We start from the raw sequence: 17,502 nt of genomic DNA on the forward strand, positions 1-17,502 counted from the left end.
ATGCTCTAGGGCTGAATAGTCTTCTTTAGTATACTGAAAAATTATGAGAAAATGGTTGTACTTGGAGTAAATAGGGTATGTCACAACAGAAAGAATATATATTGGAAAAACATGAAGTCATCTACCTCAGTAGAAAAAAGCAGTGACCCAACGAGATCCCTCCTGCTCCCCTACCTGGCTCAATCTGCCCGTCATCCGTCACCCCTCCTCAGTCCACCAAATCACCTCTGGCCTCTATCTCACCACTCCCCCTCTCCTCTTTGCACTGGCCATCTCCTCTCTCCACTTTCAGCCTTGGTGCACGGTTTCAACCTGAAACATTGACAATTCCTTTCACCCCTCAGATGCTGTTTGACTCACAGACTTCTTCCAGCAAATTGTTTGTTGAAAGTAAAAGCCCATTTGTCTTCCTTCTACCAACTTAAGATGTGCATCATAACTGCCATTCCCATCAAAATATCTGTAAGCAATCCCAAAAAATAACACACCCTCGTTAACTTGATGCTTAAAAATAATTCTCTGTTTAACTCAAACTGTAGCAGCCTGCTTATTGCAAATGGCCTCCAGACCTCAGATATCACAGATCCTGATCACAAGTCTTGTTTCACCCATTCCAACTGATACGATGTTCCCCATTGTCAAACTCTCTGGGTTAAGCCAACTACTACTGAACTTTTACACTGAATTTACTAATGACAAATTTGTTTATGTGGCCCTTGGTTCTGAACTTTCCAAGAAAGTAAAACACATCCCTACTTCTCTAAATCCTTTGGAAGTTATGACTCTCATTAACGGAACTGAAAAAATACAGAGCAATCGGAAGGCTCTTGTTCAGTGGAGTGACAGAATATAGACTGAGCTAACCTGGAGGCACAATTTTTATTGCTGAATTTAAACTTTTCACCACTTAGTTGAGAAAAATTCCAAGAAAAATTGATTATTGGAATGAATAATTAATTCAGACCTGGAAGCAAACTGTCATTTTGTCCATGTAACTGTCAACATTAGATTTATAAAAAAATACAAAAAGAGAAACAGCTGCACAATCTACAAGACACCAAACTTCATGTTAAATTCCTTTTGAAGTAAAATGGAAACTCTGCTGAAAAAATGTCAATACACTCATACTTAGGCCAAAACAAAATACAATTACTAAAAATAGTAAGCTACATTTAATTATTATACTTATTATCATGCAAAGGGACACATTTTGCAAATGGCAAATAGCTGGGGGATTTCAAATGCTGTCTGTGCATTGATAATATTCTATTCTTCATTAAGGATGTTCTGTTTTGGACCAATCACATTGGTGTGAAGCAGCTTCATTTTCCATTAACTGGACAGCTGTGATCTAAATACAGCCTGAATCCAGAATCATGATCTGAGACTGGAGCACAAGAATCAGACAGCATCCTGTAATATCACTATTGCCAGCCAGAATGTCCTCATTGATCACTTCTACAGTCCTCATTGTTGTTGTGGCTGGGATTGATATCACACCCAATGTCTCTAATCTCCTCTGTGCTCCACCTTGCTGGAGAAATAATCTTGCTTTTAGTGGGAGAATTTGCTCCAATTGGAATTGCAAATTTTATTACATTTTAAGTAGACGATCCGAACAGTCTGTTATGGTATGCTGCTAAAATTGATGCTGCTTAGTGAGTAAATAGACTTTGCTCACTATAAGCTCCATCTCCTACTTGTGGGTGGACATTCTGGTCTCGATAGCCACTCATACATGGTTCAGAATCATTTCTGATTTTAACACCCACTTTATACTCTAGAAGTTTGATTCAGATGCAAAGTTGAAATCCTTTCAATAATTTTTATACAGCATCTTCAACATAGTTAAACATCCCAAGGCACTTCAAAGAAGCATTATCAAAAAAAATGTCACCCATCCATCCAGGGAGACATCAGAAGAGACTTGGAGAGGTTGCCATAAAGTACAGCAAAATAGATCAGCAAACACTGGGCAGTGATGAATTGGACTGGGTGTAAATCAGGTCACAAGCGGCAGAGTTTTGTGCAAGTGGTACTGAGGATGGGAGGCAAGCCACGAGAACAATGCCGCATTCAAGTCTAGAGGCTGAACGTTTCAGCAGCTGAGCTGAGCTGAGGTGAGACAGAGTCAGATGATGTTTCCACGGTGGAAGCAGGCATTCTTGGAGATGGAGCAGATGTCTGGTCTCAGGCTCACCTCAGAAGCAAACTGAATTTCACTCTGTGTATAGTTTCCACCCTTGCCCAATAACTATTTCCATTCATTTTTATTATACAACTCGACTAATAAGATTGCGTGTTGATCATCATTGCACAGCTGGAGTACCATGCATAGATTTCGCAGATGTGCCCTGTGACCTTGGCTTATATGTTACATTTTCAGCTGTTTTTAAATCAGCAACTACTGCAGCAAACTTAAAGCCCACTACTTTAAAGTGGTATCATTGGTTCAATTTTAAAAATCCGGTATCTGTGACCAAACTCCCAACTTCCCTCCACTTGGTTTCATTCTGTTGAACAGAATCAAAATAAAAACAACCATCTGACCGCAAGTGCTTGATTCCACTCAACGAACCAAGAATAAAACCCAATACTTCATATACCAGTGAGTTTAAAAACAGACAAGGAGAGCGAAGGGCAAGATTGTGAAAGAACCTTTCAGCTTGAGGAGCTAATTCTAAATGTCCTAGTACTCTATTTTGATCTATGCTTGGTACTCCAGCTGTGAAATGATGATCAACACACAATCTTATTAGCTGAGTTGTATAATAAAAATGAATGGAAATAATTATTGGGCAAGGGTGAAAACTATTCACAGAGTGAAATTCAGTTTGCTTCTGAGATGAGCCTGAGACCAGACATCCGCTCCATCTCCAAGAATGCCTACTTCCACCATGGAAATATCATCTGATCCTGTCCCACCTCAGCTCAGCTCAGCTGCTGAAACGTTCAGCCTCTAGACTTGAATGCGGCATTATTCTCGTGGCTTGCCTCCCATCCCCAGTACCACTTGCACAAAACTCTGCCGCTTGTGACCTGATTTACACCCAGTCCAATTCATCACTGCCCAGTGTTTGCTGATCTATTTTGCTGTACTTTATGGCAACCTCTCCAAGTCTCTTCTGATGTCTCCCTGGATGGATGGGTGACATATTTTATTTGATAATGCTTCTTTGAAGTGCCTTGGGATGTTTAACTATGTTGAAGATGCTGTATAAAAATTATTGAAAGGATTTCAACTTTGCATCCAAATCAAACTTCTGAAGTGGGTGTTAAAATCAGAATAATGTTAAAAGCAGAAAAAAAGTAATAATGAGTGTAAGTTGTGCCGGAAATTTCAGATAAATTGGTCAGTCGAAACATTATCAAGTTATACCTTATATTGACCATGTCCATCCTAAAACACTTTATCCACCCTAACACCTCTGCATCCGGCACACTTCTGATCTACTGCGTTATCTTCTATCACTGCATCCACTTAGTTATGTCTTGTATTAATCCATTATGGAGGTAGAGGTAGAGAATATTTGTCCTCCACCTGCTAACTCCCATCTACACCGAGAGGGAAATCTTGCTTTGTGGCAAGATATGTTACACCTCTAGAGACCTACTTGATGAGGATGCCTGGACAGTCAGTTTCCTTTGGTGATTTCAGACTGTGACTCATCCTGTCTGCAGAGAATGTCCTCAGTTAAGTGAAAATATACCATCAAACATTCAGTCAGAAAAATATTATTTCACAGTAACACTTTACATAAGTAAGTATGTTAGTACTTACTTTTAGTTTAATCTGTGTGGATGTCACAAAATTGTCTTCAGGTAACATAACTCAACACTTTCAGGCCTTGCCAATTATTTTTATTAAACTTTCCCACATTTTTCCTCTTTTATTTCCCTGCAGGAATGTTAAACTGCTCTATGTGCCAGCACAGAAATGCCTGCACACCAGGGAAGCCTGTAGATTCAAAGTGAATTTGATTTATGCACACTCACCAGTGAGGGCAGCAAAGCATCAGCCAAATAAACAAAGGCTGCTCCAAGCGTGAAGCCCACCCCCACAGGAAAGAAGGCAAACGCTCCATAGGTCCCTGAAGATTCTGCCATCTCAATAGCTGGGGCCAACAGTGACCAGTAAGAGGCAGCCAGCATAACCTGTGATACAAGAACAAAATGAACATGTAATTACTGTACTAGGCAAGAACAAGCTTTAAGAACAATATGAATTGCATGTGGGGGAAAATGCAATTACATTTTGCAAATACATCCTGATCCTCAGACATCAGGATGTATTTTTCCCCCGTTCAACATCGGTTAACACAAGGTAATATTTAAGTTCTACATTTATTAGGCTTAGCCAAACACAATGTCATCCCTTTTTCATCAAGACACTAAAGTGGGAATCTACTTCTGATAATTTGGAGGTGACAGACTGAAACACATAAACAAAATCAGAAAATGCTGGAAGTACTCAGGAGGTCAGGTTGCTTTGTGAGAGAAAAGATTTAACACTTCAGGTTGATGCCCAATCAGAAATGGTTTATTAGAAATGTCACAGGCCTGAAACAAACATCTGCCTCTCTGCAGCTAAATGCCAGGCCTAATTACCTGTTTTCTGGTTTCCAAAGGTAGAAAATGGATCTAAATTTTACTTTAGTGGCAGAGGCAGATAACTTGTGATGCATAAACAGTCTTCTTCGAGGACCTCATTGGGCAAAGGGGATAAACTCATGAATGAATATTTTTCTAATCTAATTCAATGATTGACCAGTGAATATGAGGGCAATTAATATAGGATTACACTGAGAATGATGGGGTTTACAACACATTAACATTCCCAAGTAACAGAAATTTTAAACTTTAACACCACCGATTATTCAAAACTTCAATATCAAACATATTTCAAGCTGATTATTTTACTAAGGTACAACACTGTTTGAATAAAGTATCCATTTAACCATCATTTTTGCAGAAAATGGACAATGACAAATAGATTTTCACATTTGAAATCACGACAAACTGATTAGCATTTTGCTCTCACAATAATGGCACCAGCACACCTTAAACAATACAAAACCTTTAAAGCAATCTACAACAAGAGGTTTCTGCTTTATTCTTACAAATAATTTACAATCGGTACCAATTTGCATTTATGCAGAACATTTACCACTGTAAAATATTGGAAGGTATATTGTAAGAGCATTTTCAAATAAATTAAAAACATATTGCCTTTTCTTCATTTCACCAATTCAAAATCATGCAACTCCTTCACCAGCATCATTGTAAGAATAGCTTCAATACATGGGATGCAGCAGTTCAGGAAGGCAGTTCACAATCTCCTGCCTAACGAGAATTTGGGACGTGCAGTCAATCCTGGCCTCGTCACCAGCACCTGCATTCCATTAGTAACAAAAAAAAGACACCAACAGGTACAAGATCAAAGAGAAAATTTCATGGAGCTTCATAAGAAGGAGATGCAGAAAGGTTAAAGGAGCTCTGGCAGCTTAAAGCACAGATATTTATGGTGGTGCTATTAAAATTGGGGATGTGTTACAGGCCAGAGGAGAACAGAGATCACAGAATGATCGAAGAAGTTTTCAAGGAAAGTTATGGATGTGGCCAGGAATTGTTGTGAAAACATGATTAAGAAAATTAAAATCCATGCATGGCTCAAGTGGAAGCTAATTTAGCCAGAATCATGGAAAGTTTGAATAAAATGGAAAAAGTAAAAACTGAGACAGGTGGAGTGGAAGTACTCGTCATTTCTCCTAAAAATTGCTCCTTGTTGATGCTGAACTATGGTTAGATATTTCTTTCAATATTTCAGGTAAATTGACAGCAGTCAAGAGTTTCTTTCCTCATCATGAGAACAGATTATACAGTTATCATGTTGTTGTTTGTGGGTGATAGTTGTGTGCAAATTTCTGCATTACAGTGTGGCTACTACTCAAAATTACTTGATTGGCTGCATAGCACTTGGGGATGACTTGAGACTGCAAAAGGCACTATATAAATGTATGTCTTCTTTTCTAACCTGTTTACTGGAGAAATTATAAGTCTGTTGGATAAGGGTAAGGCAATACTATTGACCTTATTATAAGAGAACACCCAAAAAACCAGATCAAGTCTCAAGGAGAAAAGTATTAAGCTGGAAGTTAGGAAAAAAATGGGGCTACCACAGATACAATCAGAGCAGAAACGGTGTATGAATGGCATCCACAAGGCTTGGCAGCATTGTTTATCACTTCTACAAATGACAACAAGTACCAAATATTGTCACAGATTCCTACATTTACAAAGTTTTCTTGAAAAGCTGGAGTGCTGAGCAAAGACATCTGGAACAAATTCAAGACCTTTTTACAAAACTAATGAATAGTAAACCTTTGTAGAGAACTGCGTCAAAAAACATTACACAGTCCTTTTTTGAAACAATTATCCCAGTGGACAGGCCTGTCACAAATAAGTCATGAAAAGAATGGCAATGACAGCTTACAGTAATTACCATCCAAGTTCCGGCAGTGATCCTGGGATGGGCAAGTAAGGACAATAGCACTTGGTTGAAAGGACTGTGTTGCTCTAAATGAGGACTTCTGTAAACACTGGTTCATGTTAACACACAATTTAGTTTATCTAATGTTTTTTTAAGCTTGGTTACACCAAAGTGTGCTTGAGAGTTTGGAAGCAATTACTGCAAACAAACAAACCGTAATAATTTCAAATACTAAATACGCTTTTATTTTAACCCGAGATCAATGCTCATGAAAGTCACGTAAAATGAGTATATGATGCTCATGGTACAGCTGCTGCCTCACAGTGCCAGAGACCTGGGTTAAATGCTGACCTTGAGTGTTATCCATGTGGAGTTTGCATGTTCTCCCTGTGACTGCATGAGTCTCCTCTGCTGCTCTGGTTTCCTCCCACATCCCAACGAGGTGCTGGTTGCTAGGTTAATTACCCACTGTAAATTGCTCCTGTTGTGCAGGGGAGTGGTAGAGTCTGGGGGGAGTCGATGAGAATGTGAGGAGAATAAGATAAATGGAATTGCTGTAAGATTAGTGTAAATGGATGGTCAGCCCAGATTCAGCGGACCTATTTCTGTGCTGTATCTTTCCATGACTGACTGTTAATTATCATAACATGTGATAAATGGGCTTCAATGTAATTTGAGCTGCATTCATCCCCACACTGCTGTTCCAACCTGCTTCATGACAGGAGGCAGCAGTAAAGTCACAATGGCAATGTTCCACGCAGTGAGCTCCTTATCTCTGCCATACCTTCCATATATTAGAGGCAACTAGAGAGAGAGGGTGGTATTGATATTGGTTTATTATTGTCACTTGTACCGAGGTACAGTGAAAAACTTGTCTTACATACCAATCGTACAGGTCAATTCATTACACAGTGCAGTTACAGTGGGTTAGTACAGAGTTCATTGATATAGTACAGGTAAAAACAATAACAGTACAGAGTAAAGTGTCACAGCTACAGAGAAAGTGCAGTGCAATAAGGTACATCAGGAACATCACCAGATCCTGAGGAAGGAAGGGAGGTCTACGTATTCAGCATCATGCAAATACCAGTTGACAACTGAATGTGATAAAATGGCATGGTGTCGTTTTATCACAGATGTTGCTCTCTATGGCAACTAAAGATTTGCATGAAGAAGACCAGTCACTCACACAAGTGACATATAATGCACTGTCACCTCAAAAGTGAGGATGAGCAGAAGATACCTTTTTATCAAATCTGTACAAAATGTTACACATTTCAACATCACTATTATTGCAACCAGTTATGTTTTCATATGACCTCCTGTTTTGTTATTACAGTTTTACAAGAATTGTTTTTTGATCCCACAGAGACAATACCATTGAAATCTCCCTGCCCACATTTCTAATAAAGGGCTGTCAGAGTTCAGCTGTGCTGTTAAAGCAAAATTATATTCCTTTACTTCAAGTCAATTTGTTTAAGATGTAACTTGCTCTAAGCTTTGGATTTTTTCTCCTAAATCTCTCAAACCTCTTTCACGGTGCTCTTTAAAGCTTACCTATTTGAATTTTGGTTACCAAGTATTTTCTTACATGGCCCAAAGTCAAATTATGTTTGATAACATTCCTGTGGAGGCCTTTCATACTAAAAATGGCATTTTATTATCATTGCAAGTTGTTGTTCCCACATGGATACCTCACAGAATAACAGAGTCAGCACAGCACAAGAGGAGATTGTTTTAGTTATTTGACCCATACCAACTCTACCCAAGAGAAATTCACCTTAATCTAATCCCTCGCCCTTTCCCCAGAAATCTGCAAATTCTCTCTTTTCAGGTACATCCAGCTCCCTGTTGAACATTCAATTTGCCTTCTCTCACATCTCGGCAATATATTCCAGATCCAAACCTCTCACTGTAAAATAAAGCTTTTCCTCACATCACTTCTGGTCCTTATGCCAATTGCCTTCAATTTGTGCCCCTTATCCTTGATCCCTCCACCAATGGGAACAGGCTCTGTCTGTCCATGCCCTTCGTGATTTTAAATACCTCTTTCAGATCCCCTCAGAATCTCTTCTACATAAGGAGCGCAACCCCAGCTTCTTCAGTCTATCCACATAACTGAAGTCTCTCATCCCTGTAATTATTTTGGTAATTCCCTCCTACACCCTCTCCAAAGCTTTCCTATCCTTCCTAAAATGTGGCATCCAGAACCGGATACAATACTCCAATTGTGGCTGAACCAGTGATTTACAAGGTTCACCATGACATCCTGTTGTAGTCTGTAGCCCTTTTTAAAAAGCTTGGGATTCCATCCTCTTTTTAACTGCTTTCTCAACCTGTCCTACACTTAATTAACTAATCACATATAGCCCCAGATCTCCCTGACTTGTAAACATCTTAGAATTGTCCTCTAGTTTATATTGTCTCTTCTCATTCTGCCTACTAAAATTTAATACTTTGAATTTACTAGCATCTAACTTTACCTGCTACCTATTTGCCTAATACAACAGCTCATGTACATCTCGTCGATTATTACACTCTGCACAGTTCACTGTACTTCCAAGTTTGTCTCTGCAAATTTAGCAATTGTGCCCTGTACACCCAAGATCAAGACATTATTACACATTGAGAAAATCTGCAGAATAAGGAGCTCAACCGTACACTTCCCTCCAGTCCAACAAATAATCTTTCACTATGACTCTATGTTCTCTTTAATGCAATTTTCTATCCATGCTGCTATTACCATTTTATTTCATGCCTTCAATTTTAATGGCAAGCCTATGTAATGCCTTTTAAAAACCCACACATACCATATAAATCATATTTTCTTCAACATTCTCCATAATTTCATCAAGAAGACTCTGTCAGGTTAATTGGACACATTTTACTTTAACAAATCCATGTTGGCTTGCTTTGATCAATTCACACTTGTCCAATTGACTATTAATTATGACCTTAATCAGAACTTTGCATACCAGTGAGGTTACACTGATTGGCTTGCAATTATTGGGTTGATTCCAATGCCCTTTTTTGAACAAGGGTGGAACATTTTCAATTTTCCAATCTCCAGGCACCATCCTGAAATCTACAGATGTTTGGAAATTTACGGTCAGGGCCTCTGCAATTTCCTCCCTCACTCTCCTTAGCATCCCTTTTAGACCAAGTGATTTATCTACTTTCACTGCAGTTGGTCTTTCTCCTATCTCCCCTTTATCAATTTTTGTGCGATGCAAAATCTCAATCACAAAGGCCCACAGGCAATCTCAGGATCTCAATGAGCTAGCCAACAAACTCAACTGAGACTAACAAAACAAATATGTTTAACAAACTGGGCTGTATTTTACTCAAAGTCATGACCAATAACACACTAAGATACAGGAGAACAATGCTGATACTGCTGTTGAAAGTCAGCCTTCTGTCCCCAACCACTGACCAAAAATGTGATTACCATAGAACAATACAGCACAATACAGGCCCTTCAGCCCACCATGTTATGCCGACCTTCAAACCACTCCTAAGACTATCTAACCCCTTCCTCCCACATATCCCTCTATCTTAAATTGCTCCATATGCTTATCTAACAATCTCTTGAACTTGACCAACGTATCAGCCTCCACCACCACCCCAGGCAGCGCATTCCACGCACCAACCACTCTCTGGGTGAAAAACCTCCCTCTGACGTCTCCCTTGAACTTCCCACCCATTACCTTAAAGCCATGCCCTCTTGTATTGAGCATTGGTGCCCTGGGAAAGAGGCGCTGGCTGTCCACTCTATCTATTCCTCTTCATATTTTGTATAACTCTATCATGTCTCCCCTCATCCTCCTTCTCTCTAATGAGTAAAGCCCGAGCTCCTTTAGTCTCTCCTCATAATCCATACTCTCTAATCCAGACAGCATCCTGGTAAATCTCCTCTGCACCCTTTCCAATGCCTCCACATCCTTCCGAAAATGAGGCAACCAGAACTGGACACAGTACTCTAAGTGTGGTCTAACCAGAGAACCAGAGTTTTGTAAAACTGCATCATTACTTCACGGCTCTTAAATTCGACCCCATGACTTATGAAAGCTAACACCCCATAAGCTTTCTTAACTACCTTATCCACCTGTGTGGCAACTTTCAGTGATCTGTGGATATGAACCCCCAGATCCCTCTGCTCCTCTACACTGCCCAGAATCCTGCCATTTACCTTGTATTCCGCCTTGGAGTTTGTCCTTCCAAAGTGTACCACCCTCACACATTCCGGATTGAACTCCATCTGCCATTTGTCAGCCCAGCTCTGCATCCTATCAATATCCCTTCGACAGCCCTCTACACTATCCACAACACCACCGATCTTTGTGTCATCTGCAAACTTGCAAACCAACCCTTCCACCCCCTCATCTAAGTCATTAATAAATATCACAAAAAGTAGAGGTCCCAGAACCGATCCCTGTGGGACACCACTAGTCAAAGCCCTCCAATCCAAATGCACTCCCTCCACCACAACCCTCTGCTTTCTACAGGCAAGCCAATTCTGAATCCACACGGCCAAGCCTCCCTGGATCCCTTGGCCTCTGACCTTCTCAAGAAGCCTACCATGCGGAACCTTGTCAAACGCCGATTCTCCTCAATCTAAAGCGTCTGCGGCTACTGTTGAATAAACATACAGCACCACTTACTGCAGGAAATTTGCAGCCTATTTGCTTATACTCCCACTCACAGGAAACGGCATAGGTCGAAAAGGACTATTTGAATGTTGAAGTGCAGATGAGACCTATAGTCAGGTGGTCAGGTCTGCCAATCTAGGGACTGTGCTGAAGCAAATTTATTTTTTAATTACCCATACAGAAATTTGAGTTTTATTCGTGTGTGAAAGTTTTTAGTTTTCTAACATTATTAAATTTCAGCAGGAGGCCAGGTAATCAATTAAATGTGACTCATTATCTTGTTAAAAACAAGTACTATACAACGTACCTGGGAGCAATAACGAAAGAAAGCAGGTGAATGAATCAGGCTTCACATAAAAAAAAGTAATGGAATACGTCCTCAAGCCCAATCAAGATCAAGATTCAATACGATCATGGTTGATCTGCCTCTGGCCTCATCTCCTCTTCTGTGCCAGTTCTCCACAGCCCTCACTTCCATGATCTTTCAAAGATTTGTCTACCTCCTCTTTAAATATCCCCTTCGTAACACTCCAAGGTAGATAATTCCAGAGATTCACCACCCTCTTTAAGAAGAAGTTCCTACGCACTTCAGTTTTAAATGACTGCTCCCTAATCTTGTAACTTTGTTCAAGATTCTCCCACTACTGGAACCATTTTGGAATCTACCCTGACATACCTCCTAAGATCTTGTATGTTTCAATAAGATCACACACCATACTACTAAACTCCAAAGAATATAGATCTAATTTCTTTACCCACTCATGATTTGATGATCTTCTCACCCCAGGAATTAGCATAGTGAATCTCTTTTGTACTTCCTCCACTACTAGCATAACATATAAAATTTATGCATTGTAACAGTTTCATCCCACTCCCAGCCTTGTGATGATCTGCATGGCAGACAATCAAATCTACAGCTGTCGGTCTGAAAGTAAATGGTATCTACAACACACTGGGAAACAGTCAAACTTGCTGCAATAAGTTTACACAATCTGACAGAAATCAATGCCTGGTTTTGTTAAGTAAATGGAGCTGCAAAGCATCCAGAAATGAATCCAAACTCCATTCACTGCAATACCCAAGTAAGCCTGTTGAACATGCCCCTTGAACTCCAGTAACTTAAACCTCCATTCACAAATGGTAACTTATGAATCACACTGGCATACCAAAGTACACTACCGTGGGCAGAATTCAACCCCCACCTGACCTCACATGAATATTCATAACAAAAACAGCTTTACCTTAAGTAAAATCCTCCACTGCATTAGTTTAGATGGCCATATGCAAGGATACATTTAAAACAGATTCTGTTCTGTGATTTAGATAATTTGCAATTAGCTATTCCGGGAACCCATGCAGCACTTCTCATTGGAGGTGAAATATAAACTACTCTACCTATCTACTCTTTTCAAAGTCCTCAGGCAGAAACATTGCATGCATTGAAATTTTAGCTCAGCAGTGGAGATCAGAGCCTGCAAATTAAGATTGCAGATTTTCTGGGAAAAAACAAATTATATTAAACCAGGATGACACACAAAAGTTCCTTCTACCAAATCCCTCAAGCAACACTTTCAAACTACAAACTGCTCTTTGTTAATAAAGATGTCGAGATCTCCGTCGCAGTTCCATCTTCATCTCACTTAATTCTCCAGTCATTTTAATTTAGTTTCAGGCAGACAAGTCAGGGAAAGACAACCTCTCTACCAGTTCGAAATAACATTCCAGTTATCGGGGCATGCATTTTGAATCCAAATTTATATCAAAATTTTGATTTCTTTTGCAAGTTTCAAGGGTTTGCATGTAATGTAATTATTTGAGCAATTATGCAAAGTTAATCTTTACATTTCCCTTCAGTGGTACAGGGACACTTAAAACTAAACATTATCAAATACATCTGTACAAGAAGGATATACACCTAGCAGATATTGAAAAAAAATATCGGCACTGTAGAGTTATCCCTCAGCAATGATTCCTTAGACTCGGATCACAACTTTCCTTGCATCAGTTCTTACACTACACAAATGTAAATTGATACTGTTATCTGCACAGAGTCATAGCGTCTGAGAGCATCTTTCAATTAAGTATTTTTTTTTAGAAACTGTATTCAAACAAGAACACATTATTTTTTAAGATAAAACAAAAATCATTAAAACTATAGACTATTGATAGTTACAGAAGTCACTGAAGTCCACTGGAGACGGCCTTAGACTAAACGTCCGCAAAGTAAAGCACCTCTATCAAACTGCCCTTGTTGCACAACACCATATCACCACCCCACCTCCATCCCCCATCAACTATAAAGAACCACTACAACATCCTAAAAAATGAGTTCTGTATGGCAAGAGATAGTCGAAGCTACCCTCCTTGGAAAAAAAATTATTTCATGGGAATTCCTGGTCCATGACTACTCAAAATGGTGAAGGAGCATTTGGGAAGGCGCCGACAACTGTGAATCTCTTCGTTGAGGGCATGTAGAACACCAAAAAAAAAAGTGGGGATGGACCATCTCCCATCCCAATCAACCACCCACCTCCCTGGTGAACCATTTCCTGCTCCTTCTGTGGCAGAGTCAATGGGTCCCACACTGGCCTCATCAGCAACCTCAGAATCCACAGAAATTAATCCATGCACCATGACTCAACTACCAGTTGTGGTTATGAGCTCCAAATTCCAACTGTTTTCTGACTAGTTTACATTTACAAGCCGTTCTATTTCTGTTCTCCTCACAAGTGGAAACGTTTTCCCTTGACATAGAATTATTTATTCAAACCTTAAAATAATATTCACAATCTCCTTCAAGTCACGTCTCAGTATCCTCTTTACTAGAGAGCAAGGTTACACCATGCTCAACCTTCCTGGATAGTTCTGACACTGCAGTTCTGGTATCAAACTTGTAACTCTTTTTCTGTATCATATTGAATGCCTCTGCACCCTTTTTTAAGTTATGGAGACCAGAAATGTAAGCAGAAACAAGCATTCCAGCAACAGGATAACGATGGTTCTATGCAAATTTAGCCGAATCTCCCTGCTATTCAAATGGGGAAAAAAATCTCAGTATTATATTTGCCTTACTAATTTTAGTGATTTTATATCAAATACTCAGGATCCCTTTATGTCCTTAATTCAATTTAATCTCTTATTTTCCAATTATGTCTTCTTTTCCTACCAAAAGACACCAGGTTATGCATGGAAATTAGTTTGACAATTACATGCTGTTTCTACTATTCTACTCATTTTAAATCCCTGAGTTATATCACCAATCAACCATTTAAACAAAAGAGAAAATATGCCAAGTCCATACAACCAGTTCTCATAATCTAACCCTTTAGGCCTTAGTACATTCAATTGCTTTTAAATTATGCAATGCTCGCAAAAACAGCAAGGCTTCTTCACTAATGCTGAACAAGTGTACCTTTGCTCCAAGTGTGATTCTCCCAATGGAATACCATGGCAGTTTAACCCTTTTTCAGTTCATTTATGTGGATGCTAGCAAGTCCAGCACTTAATACTCATTCCTATCTTCCCATGAAATAATTCCAGTAGTTCGACTAAGTGACAATGCAGGAATGGCAACATATTTCAAAGTCGGGACTGTGTACAACTTGGAGATGAAGTTGTGGTGGCTGCAGCCTTCCAGGTAGTTAAGGCTTTAGTTTGAGAAGGTTGTCAAAGAACATTGGCAAATTATTACAGAGCATTTTATATGTGGTACACACTATAGCCACAAGACATCAGTGATGGAGTACAGGAATGTTAAAGGTGGCAAACAGATTATCAATAAGTCACCTTGTCCTAAATGGTGTTAAACTTCTTGACTGTTGGAACTACATCCCTGCAAGCACAGAGACAGTATTCCATCACACTTCTGTCTTGTGCCTTGTAGATTGCTGGAAAGGATTTGGGGAGTCAGGAAGCAAGTCCCTCATTGTAACAAAATAACAGTCAAGTTAATGAGCAACAAGGGGAGAACTTTCCTTCTGACCTGCTCATACAGCCACTGTTCTTATGTGCCTGGCCTAATTAATTTTCTGGTCAATAGTGATCCCACATCCCCTATGATATTTCTTCTGAGGAATGAACAATGGCAATGCCAATGAACGTCATGAGGGTGGTGGTTAGACTCTCTCTGAATAGGATCATTGCCTGGCACTTGTACTGCTGCACCAGAGCCAGGCTGCCTCATTTTCTGAGCTGTGAACAGAACTGAACACTGTGCAATCATCAGCAATTACAGACCAGCTTGAAGTTTTCACTTTCTCAATCAATTGGAATTCAGTTCGATGTGAGACAGTATCATTTGACAAAGGAGCATTGCTAATTTTCTTGGCAGCTATCTCACCAAAGATTGAACAGGCATGCATTATCAAAGGTATCATGTCATTATCGAGTGTAAATAGTGATTTGCATTTGTCAATTTAATGGGCCAGGAGATATGACACTTTCAATGTACCTTGGTTTGTCATTATTGAAGTATGTGGTACTTGTTGTTGCCATTGGAAAAATTCTACTTGAGTTTCTTTTAAGTTTGGTGTAAAGACGCTGCTTCATTGCCCAAGACCTCATCAAATACAACACTCTCGGATTTAGGGCATTCCTCGTCCTAGCTTGGAACAATCTGATACTTTATGAATGCAACATCAGATTTTCTGTTGAAGGCCAAACACTTCCCTTAATTCTTTATCTTGAACTTTGTGGGGACTCAGTTATTGTGCCCATGTAAAACACTGTTTGGGGAAAATTAAAATCCTTCTTTCCTTTGATGGCTTTTACTCCTGTTAATTTCAGTTGAAAACCACATAAATTCTAAATGAAAGACCCAATGTGGAGTTCCAAACTTACTTTGAGCTCACTGGGATTTTGTGAAATTCTGCTCCACTCAGAAATCTAAGTCTGTGTCATTTCACTAATTTTTAACACTTTCATATTTAAAAATGTGTTTTTTTTTATCTAGTCTTACACCGACCAACCAAGATGCCAATGCAGCTTGGCACCAGTCCATGGACCTGTTATTGAGAAACACTGTTGTAGTCACTTTAGATTCTGTCACCCGGCAGCATTCTACATCCAAGTGGTTAAAAAAGGGTTTTCAGAGCAACATAACCAAATGAGCAAATCGCAGGCAGGTTTCAGAAAACAGCTCATGATTTCAATTATACATGGCTCCAGCTTGCACACCAGGAATTAATAAAGGTAATGTTAAAATTTGAAAAGTCTTTCAGAAGGCTAAGGAATATCTCAATGTTCTTGACAGTATCTACCAAACTTAAGTGGGAGAAGGATTCTACTATGGCAGCAAACAAGAAGGGAAAGAAAATCTATTGTCCAGAACTTTATCAGCCCTTTGTGATGATCTCAAATGGCCGCATTGAGCTGGCATTAAGGTTGGTTAATGTTACACTTCCCCTATAAAGCAACACTGCTGCACACCAGTTTGGAAGATCAGCCAAGCTTCTGGATTGGAGAGCAACCACCTGTAAATTGCTCTGAATTGCATACTACCCTGCCTTTAAAGTGCACCACCATTCCTTTGCCATCGCTGGATGTAGATAATGGAATGCCCTGTCCAACAGCACTTAAGTAGACAAGGCAGAGAAGGGTACAGTCTCAATGAGTCAAATGGGATTGATGTACATTATATGAGCAAAAAGTCTGCATGTTCATGGTGAGCTGAAGGGCCCATTTCTGTACTGTATAACTCTTCAAATATACATTTAGCACATTAACTGGAGGGGGCTCAAGAATTCAGCTCACCACATCTTCTCACGGCTGGTTTGGGATGGGCAATAAATAATAGATTTATCAAAAATGCCCATTTCCCTCAAATTAGTAGAGGTTATGCAACTGACATTTATAGTTGATGCACTACATAGTCCAAAAATATATCCCTGTTTAAAGTTAAACAGTCAGTGTTGAAGTTCTGCCATCCAGAGTAATTAGCATTCAATTCTGAGTGTATGGTGTACTGAAATGTAATTGAACAAAACTAACTGACGTTTTAAATCACCATTCCCATATAAAAAAGTTACCAAGTTGTTATGCAAGACACCAAACTTAATCAATATATGTTATTCATCCCTAACCAACTCAATCTTATGTTGAAAGTGCACAAATGGTGGTGTTGGGTTGGGAGTCCAGTATTTTGACCTGGTTCACCAAGCCTGAAAACTGTGCACTTCTGCTAATATGACAGAGTCTTTGCTGCCAGCTGAATGCACCTATACTGCCACTTTAGCTTATCTCAAAGGGGTGATGGACCAGACTGATCAAGGACATAATCAAAGGGAAGTTCTGCAGAGACTTAAAAGATGGAAGGAGGCTCAGAGCGAGAAGTGCTAGGAGCAGAACATGAAGGCTTCTATCACT

General features: G+C 39.5%; 1 protein-coding gene across 2 annotated transcripts in view; it reads right to left on the reverse strand.

Annotated features, from left to right (window-relative positions):
• The window catches only part of LOC127579776 (zinc transporter ZIP11-like), a 601,467-nt gene that overhangs the window by 543,528 nt on the left and 40,437 nt on the right, over positions 1 to 17,502 (reverse strand). For both annotated transcript variants that reach the window (XM_052032691.1, XM_052032690.1), the window contains exon 3: positions 3,997 to 4,155. In XM_052032691.1, the coding sequence (XP_051888651.1) occupies positions 3,997 to 4,155 (159 nt within the window). The remainder of the gene's footprint in view (positions 1 to 3,996; positions 4,156 to 17,502) is intronic.

The sequence above is a fragment of the Pristis pectinata genome, chromosome 18 (assembly GCF_009764475.1).
Source record: "Pristis pectinata isolate sPriPec2 chromosome 18, sPriPec2.1.pri, whole genome shotgun sequence".
NCBI classification, from domain to species: domain Eukaryota; kingdom Metazoa; phylum Chordata; class Chondrichthyes; order Rhinopristiformes; family Pristidae; genus Pristis; species Pristis pectinata.